This window comes from Elephantulus edwardii, unplaced genomic scaffold, assembly GCF_000299155.1.
Source record: "Elephantulus edwardii isolate Elephantulus edwardi_28Jun2011 unplaced genomic scaffold, EleEdw1.0 scaffold00041, whole genome shotgun sequence".
In the NCBI taxonomy this organism is placed as follows: domain Eukaryota; kingdom Metazoa; phylum Chordata; class Mammalia; order Macroscelidea; family Macroscelididae; genus Elephantulus; species Elephantulus edwardii.
In genome coordinates this window covers 13,827,520-13,848,081 of record NW_006399791.1, presented here as the reverse complement: position 1 = coordinate 13,848,081, position 20,562 = coordinate 13,827,520, and the positions used below count along the sequence as shown (strand labels likewise).

The 20,562-nt window shown below is 40.2% G+C and overlaps 1 protein-coding gene across 1 annotated transcript in view; it reads left to right on the top strand.

Moving 5' to 3' along the window:
• AGBL1 (ATP/GTP binding protein-like 1) overlaps positions 1-20,562 on the top strand; it is a 1,027,235-nt gene that overhangs the window by 266,395 nt on the left and 740,278 nt on the right. The window contains 2 exon segments of the mRNA XM_006885234.1: positions 442-586; positions 16,851-17,004. Coding sequence (XP_006885296.1) covers positions 442-586; positions 16,851-17,004 — 299 coding nt within the window.

Below are 20,562 nucleotides of genomic sequence, written 5' to 3'. Positions count from 1 at the left end.
TTGATGATTCTTCCACCAATCCTGATGCCACATTCCTCTTCGTATAGCCCGGCGTCTCAGATGATCTGTTCTGCATACAGATTGAAAAGGTTTGGAGACAGAATACATCCCTGACGAACCCCTTTCTTGATTTTGAACCATCTAGTGTCTCCTTGTTATGTTCTGACAACTGCCTCTTGATACGAGTATAAGTTTCGCATTAGCACAATCAAATGTTCTGGGATTCTCATTCTTCTCAGAGTGAGCCACAGCTTATTGTGATCCACACAGTCAAAAGCCTTTGCATAGTCAATGATGCACAGATGGACCATTATATATAGGACTACATTTTATTTCAACTGAAGAGCATCTTGCCATTGTATAATAGGTGAACTTCGTATCATCTAAAATGTGGATTTTTGCCTTCACCTCTTCCTCATCCTCCTCTCTTTTCTCTTGTAGAAATCATTACCGCCTGAGTGCAGCTGCCACAGGAGGAACATCGACAAAGTGCTATTACACCCTGACCTTTGCTGTCACTTTCCCACACAATGAGGATGCCTGCTACCTGGCCTACCATTACCCCTACACCTATTCGGCCCTTATGGTAACTTCATCTTTACAACATTCCTCCACTAGGGATGAAGGTACTCACTGATTTGTTCCTTAACACACTCAGGAGACGTTGAGAACTCTCTGTAGGGAGCCAGAGTTTGCTGACATGGAAGCATTATAGTTTCCCTGCTCAGAACAGGATGGAAAAATCATGGCTAGTGATATTCAGAATAATTCATTAGTGTGTAACTCTTTGCAAAAAGAACAGAAAATGGGGTCACAGGGCCGTGTGTGCCTCTCTGAAAGGACCTGAAGGAGTGAGAATGGCATAGCCCCTCATCACCCCAGAGCAGAAAGCAGACAAAGAGCCAGTAGGCCAGCCCCATGGCGCCTCCAGAGCCACACCAGAAGCAAGAGGTTTGTTTCTTCATTGATAACGTATTAGGTAAATAAATTGAAGAATGAGAGAGACAAAGAATAGCAGACAAATGCAAATCCAGGTTTTCACCCAGCAGTTCCAGGCCATATTAACAACAAAACACAATTCCTTAATTAGTAAAAGTCCTGGTTTCAGTTCAGCAACACAAATTCAAGACACCTCTGGTTTCTTCAATAATCCAGCAAGGTTTGCCTCACAGCAATTTTAAGTCTGCTTCTCCTTTGAATATCCAGCAAGAAGAAAAAACTTTAACTGTGGTGTTTATCTGCCACAATCTCTCCACAGCCATTACCAGCATCTTTCCACCAAGGTCTCACTCTCACCAGTGTAAAGTATTTCTCCAGTCTCTCTCAAGTCATGCTGCTCAGTGTGGGAAGCACTTTCTCTTATCTTAGTCCCACGGCTGTTGATGATTTGCAAAACCACGTGTCTGCAGTTAATGTAATGGATGGAAAAGCCAATTTTTAAATTAACACTATCCCCTTCTAGTCTGCAGGCTGCCTGACATAAATAGAGGTGAGATGAGATGAGATGAGAAGTAGAGATCTCTGTATCCAGAGATAGAGCCATACTTTGGAAGAAAGGACACCTCAGAAAAAAAAGTTATAACCATGAAAATTCAATGGAGCAGAGTTCTTTTCTGACATGCCTGGGGGGATGCCCTAATTTGTGTATTGATTTAATAACAACTGTTGGTGATATAATCTTTTAAGGACTTGATCTGCTGTTTGCTGAAAGGTTGGGTGTTTTAGCCCACCTTGAAGTGTCTCAGAAGAAAGATGTAATAATGGTCTTCCAAAAACTAGCACTGACAGCACTATGGAATGCAGCTCCAATATGACACAACGTTTTCTTGAGTTTGAATCAATCAACTCAATGACAACTTTCTTGTTGCTGTTGTTGTTGATTGTTAAGCATCATTCATCACATTGATCATGATACAGTCAGATAAAAAGGGAGATTATCAAACTGAAATTGTGCAAAACAACAAAAGTAATCCAAAATGCAAGATTGAACAAAACTCGAACCCATTACTTTGATTTGGAACCAACTTAGAACTGACCCTCCATGGATTTCCAAGGCCTTAAATACCATGGGTTTTTTTGAGAAGAGTAGAGTGTAAGGTAGGAAGTTGATGCTTGGAAAAAAAAATTAACTGTGTCTATGAGCATCGTGCTTGGAGGGGTGTAGGGAGAGGAAGACCACAGATGAGATAGATTGATACAGTGACTTGGGGTGGGGGTAAGTGTGTCGGAATCAGTGAGACTGGTTCAGGACAGGGAAGGCTTCAGAACTGCTGTATGTTGAATCGCTGTGGGTTGCAGGCAACTCGACAGCACATAGCAACAACATTAAGAGGCAGTCTGTAGGTTGAGACTGGCAGAAGGACCAAGAGTAGACAAAGGGTGGGGAAAAATAAACACTGCCAATAAGCTCCATGGTCTCTCTATAAGTAGGTGCCACAGAAATCAGTCTAGAGTTACAGATAGAACTCCTAGATTCCATGTGAGGACTTGCAAAAGTTCATCAGACAGTTTTGATCAAACTTAAGGCTTAAATAGTGCACTTTTCCATTATTTGAAGATGACAATTTCCCCCTTAGCTATTTCATGGATATCTTGAGGATAAATGAACTAAAATATCTTTCATAAAGTACTTTCATTTTCTCTGTTAATGTAAACCATTGTTAGCATATTTATTTTTACATTACACCTTACCCTGAAGGATGAGCATTTTCATTTGAAGGCTGGATTAAGAGTTGGAAAAGATAATAACCAGAAGCATCTCTCTTGAAAAGAAATTCTGAGGTTTAAATGAGGACATTTCTCTATTGAGGAAGCATCTCTTACACCACTTGGCTAACAGCTTTGTGGAGGTGCATCTGTCCTTCTCTCCATATGCTCCCTTGCCTAAAGAGGTATTTTTACTGTTTTCCAGATTGCCAAAGATACATAACTAGTATTATTTGTGTATCATACTTAGAGAGCTCAAGAAGTTAATCCAAGAAATGTGCATCACAAGCTATGCTGTAACAAGCCACATTTGTTACAAAGCATGTTTGCTGCCTTTAGGGACACTGAAGAGACAAGATTCATGGTCTCCTTCAACAGCTGTTTTCATTGTCTCGCCTGTGAGGGACAACCTGTGAAAAGTGTTCTGGGAAGGGAATTCCTTTCCAAGAATGTGCTTGTCTTTTCTAGGGTTGGGCAGGGCTTCTGTCACTCATTAGAATATCTTGGACCCTGAGACTTTTGGTAGCCATTAGTGTAAAACTTTAGAACTCAAAGGAATTTAGGTCATTGTCTAATTCATCTTTTTTATTTACATAAGTAAAAACTGAGACCCTAACATCCTGCATTTAGCTACTGACCACAAAGAACAGAGCATGGATACTGGCATCTATTACTGTGCTTAGAAGAAATGGCAAAGAATTTCTTTATGTAGTAATCAGTGTCCTTGCTTACAAATTTATTCAATGTTGTTAGCTGCTGACTTAGGCTAGTTAAGAGAGAGAGAGAGACAGAAAGAGAAAGAGAACAAGGAAGAGAATGAGAAAGAGACAGAGAAGAGAAATTTATCAGACTTAGATACTCCTGGGCTTGGAGAGGTTGAGAAGTCCCAAATCCATGGATCAGACATTTGACTGGAAACTTCTCTTGACTTACAAGGTTGTTGAGGAGAATAACGCCATAATTGGCAGGTCTAACCATAGGCTGTTGGTTGAGGCTGTGTAAAGTGGTGAATCTCAACATTAGAAGATTAAATACCATGCTATTGTAACACAGCCCAAAGGCAGCTGGGAGAGGAAGCAGCCATGTTGCTCCTGGTTGGCTCCTCCCAGGGTCTTGGGAAGTTCTCCTTGCCAGAAGGAGCATGGGTGTTTTGATGACAGGAATTGTGGCAAGCTTTTGGAGTCGACTGCTTTTCCAGGCATGTGTTTGTTACGTGAAGGTTTGCTCTGTCCCCGGGAACAAGGCTAGCCAGCCTGGGCCTAGGGTTTGAATCAGGAGGCGGCCTTAAGCCCAAAGGTAACTCGTGGTTGCTGTGATGCTGAAGACTGTGACAGTGATGTGCCAATCGTGGTAATGGGCACCCATGGTGGACAGTGTTGGCTGGAGCTTCCCGACTATATCAAGCCTGGAAGCAGGAGCGGCATCCACTTCCAAAATGACTTGCCTCCGGAAACTCTATGTACGAACAGTGCTCAGGCTGTTCATTCATAGGGTTGTTATGAGTGGTCTATGACTCGATGGCACCAAACAACAACAACAACAATATTTATCACAGGGTTAAAGAAGCTGGAGAGTTCCAGAATCACCAAAGTGGGTACAGGGTCCTAACTCAAGTGCCAAGAAGCAGACATTCAGATGTGTCAGGTGATGATATGCTGGATGAAGAATGCTGAGCAAGGGAAATCTCAGCTAGTGCATCTTCTACTTTCTCTTTATCTGCCTCTCTCCTCCTCTCTCTCAGGAAACTCCTGTCACACGAGAAATAAGGTCGGCCTTAAAGACAGATTTGTCCTGAATAAAGATGGTACTTGAGTCAGGCCTTCTTGTAAAGTTGTCACTCAGGATGCACCCCGTGCTAATCCTGCCTCATTAGCACGTAGAAGTTAGGATTTGTAACACATAAAAAGGAGATAATTACATACCATCAAAAGTAAAGGTCACGGCAGATCATAAAATGGAAGACAACCACACAATACGTAGCTGACACATTACATTTACCATCATAGCTAACACTGAGTTGGCATCTGACTCATGTGAACATCATGCATAATGGAATTACATGCTTCCTGACCCTGTTCATATCACTGTGATCCGTACTGATTTTTGGAAAAAAAAATTGCTAAGCCCTTTCCCCCCAGTGTACCTTAGTTTGAAAACTCTGATGAAATCTATTTCGCATCATAGCAGCACATCTAACACATCATTGCAGCTTCTATTAACCTATGAGTGGTAGCTGCTTGTGAAGTGCATTTTTGGGGAATAAAGTCCATCAAAAGACCAATATCAATCCAATTCTGTATACTAAAAAAATAATTGAAGTAACTGTATTATATAAAGAAGAATATGGCATCAAGATTTGGGGAAAGATTCATTAATAACCCATGTTATGCACATGACATAACCTTGTTAGCAGAAAATGAAGAGATCTTGAAGCTTTTAATATGGATTACATCTCAACATAAAAAAAAAAAATCACCACTGGGCTAACAGACAACACCATCATAGATGGAGAAAAAAACCCTGAAGTTGTCAAGGATAACATTTTACTTGTATCCCAATCAATACCATGTCTGCAGTAGTAAAGAAATGATGTGTAGCGTTGTGAAAATCTGCTGTCAAAGACCTCATGAAAGTACTGTAGGGCCAGGATAGCAGTTTCAAGAATAAGGTGTGCCTGATCTAGGTCATGATATTTTCAATTGCTTTTGAAAGCATCTTGAAGTTGGTCAATGAATAAGGAAAATCAAAGAATCTATGCCTTTGAATTGTTTTGGCAAAGATTACAGAATATAATGCAAAACTTCCGAAAGAACAAACAAATTTGTCTTAGAGCAAGTAGTAATCCTGAGCGACAAGGGTAGTGGGACTTCATGTCATCTATAACCTGTTATCAGGAGATGTCTGGCTTTAGGAAAATGTACGTGCTGCAGATGACCGTCAAAACAATGAATTGACACAGTGTCTATAACAACGGGCTTGAGCAATGGAGATCGAGGATAATGCAGGATAGAGCAAGCTTAAGATTTATTGCCCAGAGAGTTACTAGGAGTCAAAGTCAACTCATTGGCACCTAAACACAGCAGCAACAACAAACTACCAATATTACATACAATGTTGTGTACTGCTGAGTTGGAACTGACCCATAGTTAACCCTCTCGTGGATTTTCAGAGGTGGTTAATTACACAGGAGGAGATTGTCCATCCTTGTACTAAGGAGAAGCAGTCGGCCTCAAACTACATGCTTCACTTCTGACCCTCTTAACTCAGGGTCAGGAGTCCCAAAGATTCTCACAAGACAGGTTCTGAGACCACCGTATAATCTTCGTAATCAGGTAATGCCCATTCTACCAGAACTCTGTTGGTTTCTTGAACAATCAGTCCACATTTATAAATACATATAGTAATTGATCTAGGTAATCTGTGAAGTTGAATTCAAATTATCAGTTTGAAAGTTTGGATGTATATGGTTCATCTGATGGACAATGCATCTTATTAAATATGAAATTCTTATCCAAAGTTGCTGTGCTAGATTTTGTTGTTGTTGTTATTGTTAGGTGCGTGACTAACTTATTCAGAGGCTGCTAGTGCCGAGCCTCTGGAACACACTGACTTTCTAAAGACCTTTCCAGAACAGGACACAAGGTCTACAGTTTACAGTAAAGAAATAGCTTAGTAGGCACTTGGGTCACTGAGTCTTGAAGGGATATGAAAATATAAGACCTATGTAGTGACCTACCTAGGCACATGGTTGGACTGTACCAGCTGCTTCAGGTACAAAGATACCTATTCATCTATGACAGGATTTGTGTCCTGTGAAAGCCCAGCAGAGGGTCAGTTATAAGTTGATTGCAACTTGAAAGTACAATAACAACATCTTCTTACTTATCCTATTGACTGAATTTCTTTCTAGTGGTGAAGCTTCAGGAGAGTTAATGAGAAAGAGACAGAAGAGATACCTTTTTTATCTCTCCTAAATGAACAGACCAGAGTAAGAGAGGCGATTTATCATTTTAAAGTGAAAAATGTCTGTCTCGCAGGAAAGCTGATTCAATATATTTATTTTGAGGTTTTGCATTTCCAATAATTCATGATCTCTTACTCTCCAGTTTCAAGACAATAACTGAGGTCCCTGTGATATTCTCTGTAAGGCACACAAGTAACTGTTATTTTTGAACATGTGATGTTTTCTGAAATTTTGCATATCTAAGAACCTATGCCATACTTACTTATAAGCAAAATCTGACTGGAATAGATGTATTAAATTGTCATATTTTCTTTTCTACTCTCAAATACTTAAGTAGAGCTCTATTTCCTTTGGTATCTAATTTGCAGAGGAGCAGCATAAACCAGAATGATTTTTGTGTTTATGTGTATGTACGTTGTTGTGGCATATCATTGGGTTGGAACTGACCGGCAGCTGACCCTCCAGTGGGTTTTTAGAGGCAGTAAGTGACATGAGAGGAGATTGCTCATCCTTCTTCCACAGAGCAGCTGATGGATTCAGACCCTGTGCCTTTGGGATTGCAGTGCAGCTTCTTACCACTAGGCCACCAGAGCTCCCTGTATACATGTATAGGTTTATCTGTTGTCATTGTTATGCGCCATCCAGTCACTTGCAACTCATAGCAACCCTATGTACCACAGCTCTGAACCCTGCTCTGTCCTGTGCCAACCTCACTCTCTCTGATACACCTACCCTCCTGACCCCAAGTCACTGAGTCAATTCATCTCATCCATGGTCTTCCCCTCCTGTGCTGTCCTTCCAGCTTCCCAAACTTGATGTCCCTCTCCAAGGACTGGCCCCTCCTTGCAACATGTCCAACGTATGTGAGATGGAGCTTCAGAATCTTTACCTCCAAGGAGCACCTTGGTTTCACCCTCTCCAGGAAAAACCTGCTCATTCTCCTAGCAGTCTGTGGTACACACACACACACACACACACACACACACACACACACACACACACACATTTTAAACATCCTAATTGTATGATGCAACTCTCATTCTTCTCAAAAGAAGCAGTGGGATTAAGTTTAGACTGGCAATAGTAAGACTATACATTGGTCAGAACTAGGTCCACATCTTCTTAAGAAAGGATAAAGGGAAAGCAACAACACCAAAAAACTTTGTGAGGCCTCTGGACTCCTAGGCCGAAGCTGTCTGTGTTCACTAGGGCTTCCTGAAGTTAAACTGAGTCAGAATAACCATCTTTGCTCAGGAAAAAAAAATGTCAGTTCCCTCAGTTGTTGAGTGTGGACAGTTAAAGATCAGTTGTCTCTGGTGGCATAATGAGTTGCATAGTAGGTTACTAACCAAAAGGTTGATGGTTTAAATCCACACTACATTGTGGAAAAAACGAAGCAGTCTCCTTACATTAATGTTACTCTTTACAGCTTCAGAAATGCAATGGAAGGTCACTATGGATTGGAATCACCTCCATGGTTTGAGTGGGGTTGTCTTTCCAAGATTATTTGACAACTTCCCAAGGCAGCTATAGGTCATCATTGCTTGTTGTTCATTACATATTATATGATGGACATTCACAACAATGAGGCAAAGAGGTTTGGTCTGATACATGGAGCTCCATTACATTTTCATTTGCTTGAATCTGGTGTAGATATATCCTTATAGTTCTCTCACTTAGTGTTATGCCAAATGCTGCCTCCCCAAAATGTCATGAGAACAACCTGTTAATAAGACAAAGTTTATAGTTTACTATGACGTAATACACAGAATAATGCCCCCTGTACCTCTTAATTCCGTGAAATAACAGATATTAAAATATTTAGAAGCAAGATTATCCAAAAACGTCTGGAACAGCACATCAACAGAGAACTACCAGTAGTGCAGGCTGGGTTTAGATGGGGCCATGGTACTAGGGATATTGTAGGCAATATTAGATGGATCTTGGCTGAAAGCAAGGAGTAACAGAAGAATGTCTATCTTTGTTTCATTGATTATGCAAAGGCATTTGACTGTGTGGATCATAACAAACTGGCTAACTCTGAGAAGAATGGGAATCCCAGAACACTTGATTGTGCTAATGAGAAACCTATACTTGGAGTAGGAGGCAGTCATCAGAACAGAGCAAGGAAACACTGCAAAATTGGGAAGGGTGTGTACCAGGGCTGTATCCTATCTCCATACCTTTTCAATGTTTATGCAGAACAGTTTAGCCAGGAGGCTGGGCTCTATGAGAAGAAATGTGGCATCAGGACTGGAGGAAGAATCATTAACAATCTGCGTTATACAGATGACACAACGCTGTTTAATGAAACTGAAGAGGACTGGAAGCACTTGCTGTGGAAGGTCAGGGACTGCAGATTTCAGTACGGATTGAGACCAATATCAAGAAAATAAAGATTCTCACCACTGGACCAATTGGCAGCATCATAATGGATGGTGCAGAGATTGAGATTGTTCAGTTTTGGTTTGCTTGGATCCACAGTCAACGCTCTTGGCACCAGCAGCCAGGAAATTAAAAGACGTATTGCGATGGAAAAGTCTGTAGTTAGAGACCTCTTTAAAGTGCTAACGTGCAAAGATGTCAGTCTGGAGACTAAGGTGCACCTGATACATGCCATGGTCTTTGCAATCACTTGCTATGCATCAGAGAGCTGGACAATGACTAGATATGATAGTAGGAGAATTGATGCCTTTGAGCTGTGGTGTTGAAGAAAAGTATTGAATATACTATGGACTGCTAGGAAAACAAACAAGTTTGTCCTGGAGAGAGTGAAACTGGGCTGCTCCTAGGAGGCAAGGATTCTGAAGCTTCGTCTGACCTACTTTGGACATTTGCAAGGAGGGAATGGTCCTTGGAGAGGGACGTTATGCTTGGGAGGGTGGAGGGACAGTGCAGGAGAGGAAGATTCTCAATAAGAGGGATTGATTCAGTGACTGGGAAAATGGGGGTAGGTGTATTGGAGATGGTGAGATTGGCACAGGATAGGGCAGAGTTTAGGGCTGTTTTACATAGGGTTGCTATGAGTCACAGGTGACTCAACAGCACGTAACAACAACAACAACAACAACAACAACAAAGATGATATAAATTCGGGATTTTGGAATGGGAGATTATCCTGGATTATCAAAGTAGACTCAAGGCAATTCCAAAGTCTTTTGGGGTGAACAAAGCAAATAAAGGAATAATGAAGGAAGCAAAGGAGTCAAAATCATGAAAAGATGTGATATGGATGCAGAGCTCAGAGTGATGCAAAGATTGAGAAAGAAGTGCAATGTGGACACCTGTAGAAGCTGGAAAAAGACAAGTAAGAAATCTCCCCTGGAGTCTGTAGAAGAGGGATCCCTGGTGGCATGGTAGTTAAAAAGCTTGGCTACTAACCTTAAAGTCAGCAGCTCGAATCCACTGACTACTCCGAAGTAGAAAGGTGATCGACCCGTTTCTGTAAAGATATACATTCTTAGAAAATGTACGTGAAACTTTTCTATTTTGTCATGCAGGATTACCATGCGTCAAGATCTGGGTATTGACTCTCAAAGGATTGAAGTTCTGATACCATTTTGGTTTTTGCTCAAAGTGATACAATTTGGTCTTCTGAGTTCCAGATGTCTAAAATCTATAGGTTTATACTACTGAGGTTTTGATAATTTTTTATAGGAGCAACAGAAACGAATACTCTTGGTACAGGAGCATTCTACTTCAAGAACCTCAACTCACTGATAGTGTGACAAAGGAGAGCAAAGCAGCGATATTGATGGAAACTTCGAAGTCTAATTTAAAGCTGTTTTAATGAATGAGTTAAAAGATATTAAACTCATACAAGTTTAATTAAAAGTGTGTGTGTTTAATGTACTTTAGTGTGGGTTAAGAATTATTTTCTAAATTTTGTTGTGGTTTGCATATGACATTTACTTATGTTGTCTTTCATACAATCTTTGTTCAAATTGTATTTCATACAATCATTCTCATATTTTTTAAATTAATCACCATTGATCTATGTCCAATATTATCTCATCTTTCCAGGTCCCCACTGTACCTTTTCTAATTCCTTTCCTTAAAAACCTCCTCCCTCTTCCCACCAACAATGATATTCTTGTTGTGGTAGTGGTTGTGGTTGTTATATGCCATCAAGTCACCTGTAACTCACAGCGACCTCTATGTACAATAACACTAAAGCCTGCCCTGTCCTGAGCCAGTTTCATTGACTATGATACACCTACCTCATTGCCCTAGTTATTGTTTCAATCCACCTTATATGGGTTCTTCCTATCCTGTATTGTCCTTCCACCCTTCTGAGCACGATGTCCTTCTCCAAGGATAGGTCCCTTTTGGCCACATGCTCAGAGTAGGTGAGATAAAAACTTCAAAATTGAGTATTTATCCTTATGCAACTGAGTTAGTTTACTGAGCATAATGCTCTCCAGCTTTCCAATGTTATACAATATTTTTTTAAATCATTGCTCTGTGATCTGTGCAGTATTCCATTGCATGAATGTAACACAATTTCAAAATCCATTAATTGGACATTTGGGCTGTTTCTATTTTCTTGCTATTGTCAAATGTTTGTTCCAAGTCAGTAGGCTTTCTTTTCACCTTACCAGGAAAAAATTTCAATGCACATTGCTATGAATATCCATTTTCAAATCTACATTTTTGTCTCAGTTCTATTTCCCTTAGGATATATCCCGAGCAGTAGAATAGCTGGATCATATGGAATTTCTATGTTCAGTTTTATTTTTGAGGAAACTCCAAACTGCTTCCCAGAGTGGTTGTACCAGTTCATAATCCCACCAACAGTATGTGAGAGTTCCAATCTCTCACATCCCCTCAAACATTCATTGCTTGCTGTCTTGTTAAACTTTGTCAATGGTACTTGGCTGAGATGATATCTCATTGTGGTTTTCATTTGCATCTCCTTTATTGCCAGTGATTAAGAGCATTTCTTCTTGTGTCTGTTGGCCATCCAGATGTCTTCCTGTGAAATGACAACCTCTTCAACAAACAGTGCTGGCAAAACTTTACTTCTATCTACAGAAAGCTGAAGCAGGATCCACAAAAATCAACTCAATGTGGATCAGAGACCTAGGGGTAAAGCCCTAGATTTTAAAGATCCTAAGAAACAAAATAGAGCCAAACTTAGAAGGCTTAGCCTGTGGTATAAATATGTTGGAAAATACAAGCAGAAATGTACAGCCAGGAGAGGATAACAAGGATAATTGGGGCTTCTAAAGATTAAGCCCTTGTGTGCATCAAAACCTTTTTCTGATAAGGTGAAAAGAAAGCCTACTGACAAGGACAAAAAAAAAAATTGACAATGACATCTCAGACAAAGGTCTCATAACAAAAGTTTATAGAATCCTACAGGGCCTCCACAAGAAAAAGACTGATAATCCAACTACAAAATGGGCAAAAGACAAGGAAAGACTTTCACAGAAGGAGAATTATGACACAGCATTTTAGAATTGGTAGACACAGCGAGGCAAGGATTTTGAGGAGAGGTGTTCAAAGAGCCTTGGATCAAATTATTCATTGATATTTTTTCAATGAAGAATAGATTGATTTATTTGCCGATTTTCTTCCCCTGGGCAAGAGTTTTCCTGGAGAGTGCAGCTATAATAATGAAGATAGGAGAGTAATAAAATCACACTGAAGAGTAAACTGTGTTGGGATAGATGATTGTGATCCTTGGGTTTCACTGGTACAAGGATATGATTCAGGGTTACATTTTCAGCTATCCTGTAAATTAGCAGATAAGTTACAGATTTATTTGGTAATCTTTTCTTTCTTTGTGACTTTTAATTTTACCTTGGAACACAAGTATTTCACTATTCTCTACCCAAATGTGAGGGTTTTTGTAGAATTTAGGAAATGTTTCCAGTTTCTAGACATATTCATTGTATCTTGTTTCTATAAAAAATCACCACAAGTTAAGCACTTTAAACAGTAAAAAAAAAAAGTATCTTACAGTTTAGTAAGCTAGAAATTCATTAAGGGTCTCACTGGGAAAAATTATAGTGTTTGCAGGACTTAGAAGGTGTTGCTTCTGGGGACTCTAGGGGAGGATTATTTCTCTTTTCCAGTTTCTATGGGCAGTTTGTATTTCTCTGCCCATGTTCTCTTCTTCATCTTCAAACCTAGTGATGGAGGTTTAGTCCTTCTTGTATTATCATCCCTCCAGTTCTCTGCAGACAAAAAAGGTAATTTTTTTAAAGAACTCAAGATTGGGAGCTGTGGTGGCCCAATGATTTAGTGTGAACTGATAAGTTCCCAGTTTAAGCTATTGCTCTGTGTCTGTGAAGATTACAGGTTAGGAATCCTAGGAGGCAATTTTGCTTTGCCATCTGATTTCCCTATGAGTTAAATTTAACTCAGTGGCCGCGATAACATAATTTAGATTGGGCTCAAATAAATAATTCAAGAATGACTCCCTATTCCAAGGTTGTCATTAATCATTAATGCTAAGAAAAGTGAAGGGGTTAGAAATTGAGAGGAATACTCTCAACAAGATGACTTGATACTGGTTTGAAGGATGGACTTGAGCATATTGGAGGTCATGTGAATCGGGCAAGATAGCGCCACGTTCTAATCTGTTGTTTATGAGGTTGCTATGAATAGTAGTCAACCTGATGGCACCTAACAAGGACAACAATAACAATCTTCAATTCCCAAAGTGATGGTGGCATAGGGAGCTCTTGTGGTCTTGTGGGTAGGGGATTGCCTTACAAAACCTAAAGGCAGGCGGCTTGGGTCCACCAGCTGCTCCTTTGGAGAAGGATAACCATCTCTTCTCATGCTTTTTATAGCCTTTAAAAACCTACTGGAGGGTCAACTGTGAGTTGGCTCTTAATTATTGGAAGAGAGATGATAGAGATAGAGATGGAGATAGATAGAGATGAAAGAGAGAGAGGCAGGCAGCATGTTCGGTAGAATGCTGCCCTGCTAACTGAAGGGGAACACATCTCTAGCAGTTCAAACCCATCAGTGACTCCGTGGACAAAGGATAAGCCATCTCGTCCCATGAAGATTTTAACCTCAGATACCTGATGGTGAGAGTCACCATGCATCAGAACTGATAATTCTCATTCTTCTTACCACACCTGTGGTAAATTCTTTTTTTATGTTTTGTTTTGCTTTTGCACCCACAGATCACTTTATTTAGGATTCTTTGAGTTCTCACAGTAATTGGCATTTTAACAAAATTATGATATAAAAATGGGGCTATGTGGGTTGAGGATAAATTTGATAGGATGGTGGCGGAGATGTCTGAGGTGATAGGGAGCAGAAAAAGGTGGATGGTGAGGCAGAGAGGGTGAGGAAGGGAGGGTGGAACAGGGAGGAGGCCATTGAGGTTTGATGAGTCCAGAGGCACAATGTGGAGCGGAAGCTCTGTCTGCATTCTGAGGACAAGGAAAGGCTCACGCTCTTACAAACACCTGGAGGGCGAGGGGCCCAGGCCAGGCAGCAGTGGTGGGCTGGGGAGCTGGCCAGGCCCATTCCAGAAGCCCTGGGAAATCCTCTCTGCATGTAAACTCCTCTTCTACCTTTTGAGGGCACTACTCCCCTTTTATATGCTGAAACATTTTCATAGGATTTATGTTTGCTTGTTTTCCTTTCATTTGTCTAGCATGCTTGTAATTTGTCAACAAACAATGCGGGTAGCTTCTCTCTGGCCTTGTTAGTTAATACATAGTCAATTGTGATGAAAACCTTAGATCTTAGCCTGGGAAGATAATCTTTGGGCACTGCTGTTCTTATGCTGTGGAGGGGCAACCTTTCTTTTTCAGGTTTCTGAAGTCCTGTATCTCCTCTGTCAGGGTGAGCATTTGAGATGGAAAAAAATCTCTTCACTTCTTCATACCTGCAAATATTTCTGAAAATATCTTCAGAGGCTTAAAGATGACTGTTCAGTGGCTATTCCACTTCTCTTCTAGCTATTCTGTTGTGCATTTCTGTTTGTTGGTCTCCACCCACCTCCCCATATGGAGTATATAAATTGAAGGGAATGATGGGGAAAGTTGATTGCTTCTGGGTGGTTGTTTTCTTGGAATCCCTGAGTAATACAATTGGTTCACAAACTTGGCTCTTAACTCAAAGTTTGAAGGCTCAAGTCCACTTAGAAGAAAATCACAAAAGAAAAACGTGACAGTGTGCTTTGAAAAAACCAGCCATTGGCAATGCTATAGAGTTCTACTTTTACACATATTGATTTGTGATGACTTAGAGTTACTCCAATAGTAACTGATAACAGTACTAGTTATTAGCAGTCCATTAGGTCAATTGTTTTCTAGTTTTCTAAACCAGGTTGTCCTAAAATAACTATTTGCTGATAACGTTTTTGTGTATCACTTTCCGAAGGAACTTTGTGGGCATTTGGTCACAGCATTGATCATATCCTATTTGTTCTCATTCCCAAAAAAAGTGACACAACAGAATGTGGAACCTATCAAACAATATTCTTAATATCACATGCAAGCAAAATATTGCTGAATATTATACAAAAATGGCTCAAAGTGAGGAAGACTTGAAACACTGACTACAGAAGATCAAGGACGACAGCCTGCAGTATTGATTACATCTCAACATCAAGAAAACAGGTTCTCATCGCTGCATCTGTAGACAATACCATGATAGAGAAGGAAATGAAGTCTTTTAGGAATCAACAATCAACATCTTTGGTACCAGCAGTCAGGATATCAGGAGATATATTATATAGGGCTAGTATGCGGTCAGGAAACTCTCCAAAATACATAATAATAATGCCAGTTTGAAGTACACCTGATTTTACTGATAGTCATTTCAATCATTTGCTATGCATGTGAGACCTAGATAATGAATAAGGATAAAATAAGAACTTGATGCCTTTGAATTGGGGTGTTGAATAAGATTACTCAATATGCCCTGAACTGCCATAAGAACAAACCTATATGTCTTGGAAAAAGTGGAGCCAGAGTGTCCCTTGGAGGAAAGGACAGCAAAGCTTTGTCTAGGAGAGGCTATTTCTTGGAAAGGCACATCATTTTTGGATAAATTGAGGGTCACCAAAAGAAAGAAAGACCCCCAGTGAGATAGACTGACACAGTGATGGCAGCAATTATCTCAGGTGTCAGTGATGATGAAGATGGCACAGGAGAGGGCAAGGTTCTGTTCTGTTGTTCACAGGGTCATACTAGACTCAAGATACCAAAAAACAACAACATGGTGAAGGGAAGAAAGCTTTGTGTGGCCTTTTGCTTTTAATGCATCTTGAAAGCAGATCTTGTTTTCCTGCCAACAGAAACCTGTAGGATTGATACTTCCAACTGGGCCTAATTAAACGTCTCCTAGGAAGTTCAATCAGGGTGCCTTAGAGGCAATGATGGGGAAACTTCATCTCACATACTTTGAGGATGTTGTCAGAAGGGGCATCCTTGGAAAAAGACATCATGTTGGAAAAGGTTGAGCAAGAGAAAGCAAGGGAGCCCCTTACCAAGAAGGATTGACACAGACTATAACAATGGACTCAAGCATATGTGAGACAGTGGGCATGGCATAAGAAGGGATAAGGGTCAGATGTGTGGTTTATAGGGTTGCTATCAGCCACAGCTGACTTGATGCCGCCTAACAATAACACCAATAGGTAACAATACCTCCTGTTATCCAGTCAGTTCTGATAGATAGGGATCTAAAAGGACAGAATCTAACTGATCTGTAGGTTCAGAAATTTTTATAAAAGGAGATTGTTACATCTTTCTCTCACAGAGGAGCTGGTGAGTGATTTTCAGCCAATAAAATTTTGGTTAGCAATAAAATTATTTATCACTGTGTTAACAGAGCTCATTTAGAGGGTAATAATCAGAAAGGAAAACATCAGATGAGACAGATTGATACAGTGACTGAGGCAATGGGGTTGGTGTTTTGGAATTAGTAAGATTGGCTCAGGACAGGGCAGAGTTTAGAACTGCTGTACATAGGGTCACTATGGGTGGCAGGCATCTCAATGGCACATAACAGCCGCAACGACAATCACTGTTGAGTTAACTCAGGCCCACAATTAGGCACACCAGGCTAATAAAAAATATTTCTAAACTGTAAAAGATGGCAAAGAGATCTAAAATTATAAAATAAAGTGTTACAGCAAAAGTCTATTATTGTTATTACCAAAACTATTAATAAATATACTTCTGCATCATTTGTTCTTCAGACACATCTTGACCTCCTGGAAAAAAGTGTCAACCCAAGACAGGTCTACTTCCGGCAGGCGGTTCTTTGTCGGACTCTGGGAGGGAACCCATGTCCACTGGTAACCATCACGGCCATGCCTGAGTCAACCAGCATTCACCATCTAGAGCAGTTCCGTGAGTAAACAAAGACCTTCTTCTTTGCAGATATGCTTCACAGTATTGCAAGCTCTCTTATTTTTAGGTCTGACGTTGTGTTAAACTATGGGAAATTGTCTATCCGTAAAAAAATACTCTCTCATCTCTTCTTGGTGTGAAACAAAGAGGAAATGTGAATATTTCTTTCTTGAGGAAAAAAGAAATTGCAAATGGCAGGGTATTGGTGATGTGTTGGAATTGAATGTAGTTTACTACATTCTTTCGTAAAATTGAACCAGGTCTCTGAATGGTATTTTCACCCCCTGAGATCCAAGAGTTTTGCCTCCTCTGCTCACTGCCATTAGATGACACTGACAGTCGGTCTAGATTTGGAGAGGAAGGGAATTGAGTTTCAGTGTCTCAGCAGAAGAATCCTCTTGATACTCTGCAGACTATTTGGAGCTGAAGGACTGAAAGTGTGGAGGAGGCTCTCACCAAGCACTGTAAAAATCAATGACAACTAAAACCTAACAAATGTCTCCAAATGCTACAGCCCTGTGCACTACTGTGCTGGACATGCATACAACTAGCTTTTCAAGATGACTTCTGATACAGTTTCAGATGTTAGACAGACAAGAGGGAAAAAAAATCAGAATGAAGAATGTTCTGAAATACATAGAGATGTTTGGAAAATGGAAAGAAAGACAGGGAATTAAAAAGCAGCTAATTTATCCCCAGAAGATACAGCCTTACCTGATGAAGTGATAACTGCTTTCAGGTGACTCTTTGGTGATCCAGAATGTAATTCCTCACACCTCATCAGCATCTGACAATGGATGCTTAATAGCCTGGCTAATCAACAATTGATTATCCCATCTGAATTAATGAGGCCCCAAAATGTTTTAATGAATAATAAAGGATTGTTTTCAGAAATTCTCCTATGTGTTACATTCATTTAAGAGCAATTTTTTTAACTGTCTCCAAGTCATCTACTCAGCAAATGAGCTTGGGAGTTACAGATGATAATTCTTCTCCTGAAGCCCATCCTAAACAATCGTTTGTTTCAGAAGGCTGATCTGTACAAATCTGTGCTCTGCAAGCTCATTTTGTAAAGAGGAGATGAAGGAACCACAATTCCTAATTTGTAATTTTGCTTATGCTGACACTGTTTGTATTGATAACATGACCCCAGAGATCATTCTTACTTTAAGGAAAAGACTTGGGACATGGCATGAGTGACCAGGTAAGTTGGCATGCTAAAAATAATTGCTGCTGCTAGAGGCCTCTTTCAACTGCTAACTAATAAGGTTATCACTTGGAAGATTAAGGTTCACCTATCCCAAATCAAAGCATTTTCACTTGATTGATATGCATATGAAAGCTGGACAACGAATGAGAGTGATTAAAGAAGAGTTGATGTCTTTGAATTGATGAAGAATATTGAATATATTATGAGTGGTTTAAAAGAACAAATAGTTGTGTCTTGGGAGAAGAGAAGGCAGAGTGCTTCTTAGAGGCTGAAATGGTGAGATCCCGTCTCTGTTACTCTGGGCATATTATTAGGAGGAGTCCAGGAAAATGACATCACACTTGGAAAGTCATCATACTTGGACGGTCATTAGAGAAGGGGAAGACCCTAACGACAGCACAGAGATTGTCACGGCAGTTCAAAATCGGCAGGATTTCTTTCCGTTACACAGAGTGTTGATGTGAGTTGGAGCTGACTGCATGCATAACAGCAAAGGAATTGTTTAATTAAAAGGGAAATGAGAAAAAAGATTCTGTAGTGTGCACTTATATAACTCAAATGACAGATATTTCTTCTTATTCCATAATATTAGTTATAATAAAGGTATTAGGAATCATTCCAATTTTCTATCTTAAACATATGCTAATATATCAATTGTTGCTCATTTCAAGAGGTATCCTGGGTTGAAGTAGAAAGTATTCCTGTGATAGTCAGATGTTGTTAAGTGCTGTCAAGTAGAGCAGGACTCATGGCGACCCTATAAATAGCTGACCTGAGCCCTGCCCTATCCCATGCCATCCTCATCCTCTCTGACACCTTATAGCCCATTGTTGAATTCACCATGTCAGTCTATTTGTTGAAGGTCTTCTCCTTTGTTGACCCTCCTCCTTTCTAAGCATGATATCCCTTTCCAAGGGATAACCTCACCCAGCTATGTGTCCAAAGTATGACAGCTGAAGCTTCAAAATCTTAACTTCCAAGGAGCACTCTGGCTTCATCCTTTCTAGGGCATATCACCACTCACCAAGCCAATTGGCAGCACCATGATAGATGGTGAAGAGATTGAAGTGGTTAACAATTTCAGCTTGCTTGGCTCCACAATCAACACTCTTGGCATCCACAGTCAGGTAATCAAAAGACAAATTATGTTGGGGAAATCCTCTGTCAGGGATCACTCTACAGTGCTAAAGAAGAATGATGTCAGTCTAGAGACAGGTGCATCAGATCTAGGCCATGGTCTTCACAATTATTCGCAATTGTCCAGAATGCTGGGCAATGACTAGAGATGACAGAAGATTAACCAATACCTTTGAGTTGTGATGCTGGAGAAGAGCATTGAATAATATGGACTTCTAAGAGAACAAACAGGTTTGTCCTGGAAAGAGTGAAACCAGGCTGCTCCTTGGAAGCAAGGATTTTTAAGCTCCACCTTGCATACTTTGGACATGTCATACAGGAGGGAGGGATATCATGCTTAGAAGGGTGGAAGGACAGTGCAGCAGAGGGAGACCCTGAATGAGATGGGTTGACATAGTAACTGGCATAGTGAGGGTAGGTGTGTTGGGGACAGTGAAACTGGCTCATGACAGAGCTTTTGTACATAGGGTTACTATGAGTCACAGATGACTTGATGACACATAACAACAATAACAATGAAAATCTTATTTGCATAGAGTATGTAGCTAAATGGTATTTTTCATAATAAGCATTTATTTCAGGAACCCCATTTTACAGGTAAAGTAGGTGGGACTCACATAGATTAAATACAGTTAATGCGAGATCAGAGTTCCATGCTTGTTGTGCTGATTCCACAATCTATGAACAAAACAAATTGTGTGGCAGAAACCCATACGTTAGATACCCAGTGCCACAACTCTGACTTTATTTACTTTGAGTCAATCTTTCTGGCTTCCTTACTTTCTGTCCTTAAATTAGTAGAATCTCATTATCTGTTAAAGAAGCTATTGGCCACAAATAAAAACATCAAGCTCTCCCTGCTCACAGTAGTTTTCATGTTCCTTTTCTAGTCCAGTGAAAACAAGCTGAAGGTAATGTGGTCAGAAGCAGAAGGAATAGATTCTTTTCACTCTAGTAACGTAAAGACTCCTTGATCCCATGTAGCATGGCTTACACCCTAAGGCTGAGAGCTTGGTCTCAAACCTGCTAGAGGCAGCAGAAAAGTCTTTGACAGTTTTCAGTATGCATGAATAAATGTTATTGTTCTGTTTCCAAAATACATTTTTAAAAGCACAGTATGGTTGACTCTGGAGAACATTATGCTGAGTGAAATATCCCAGTCACAAAGGGACAAATATTACATGATGCCACTGTTGTAGAATGGGACTGTC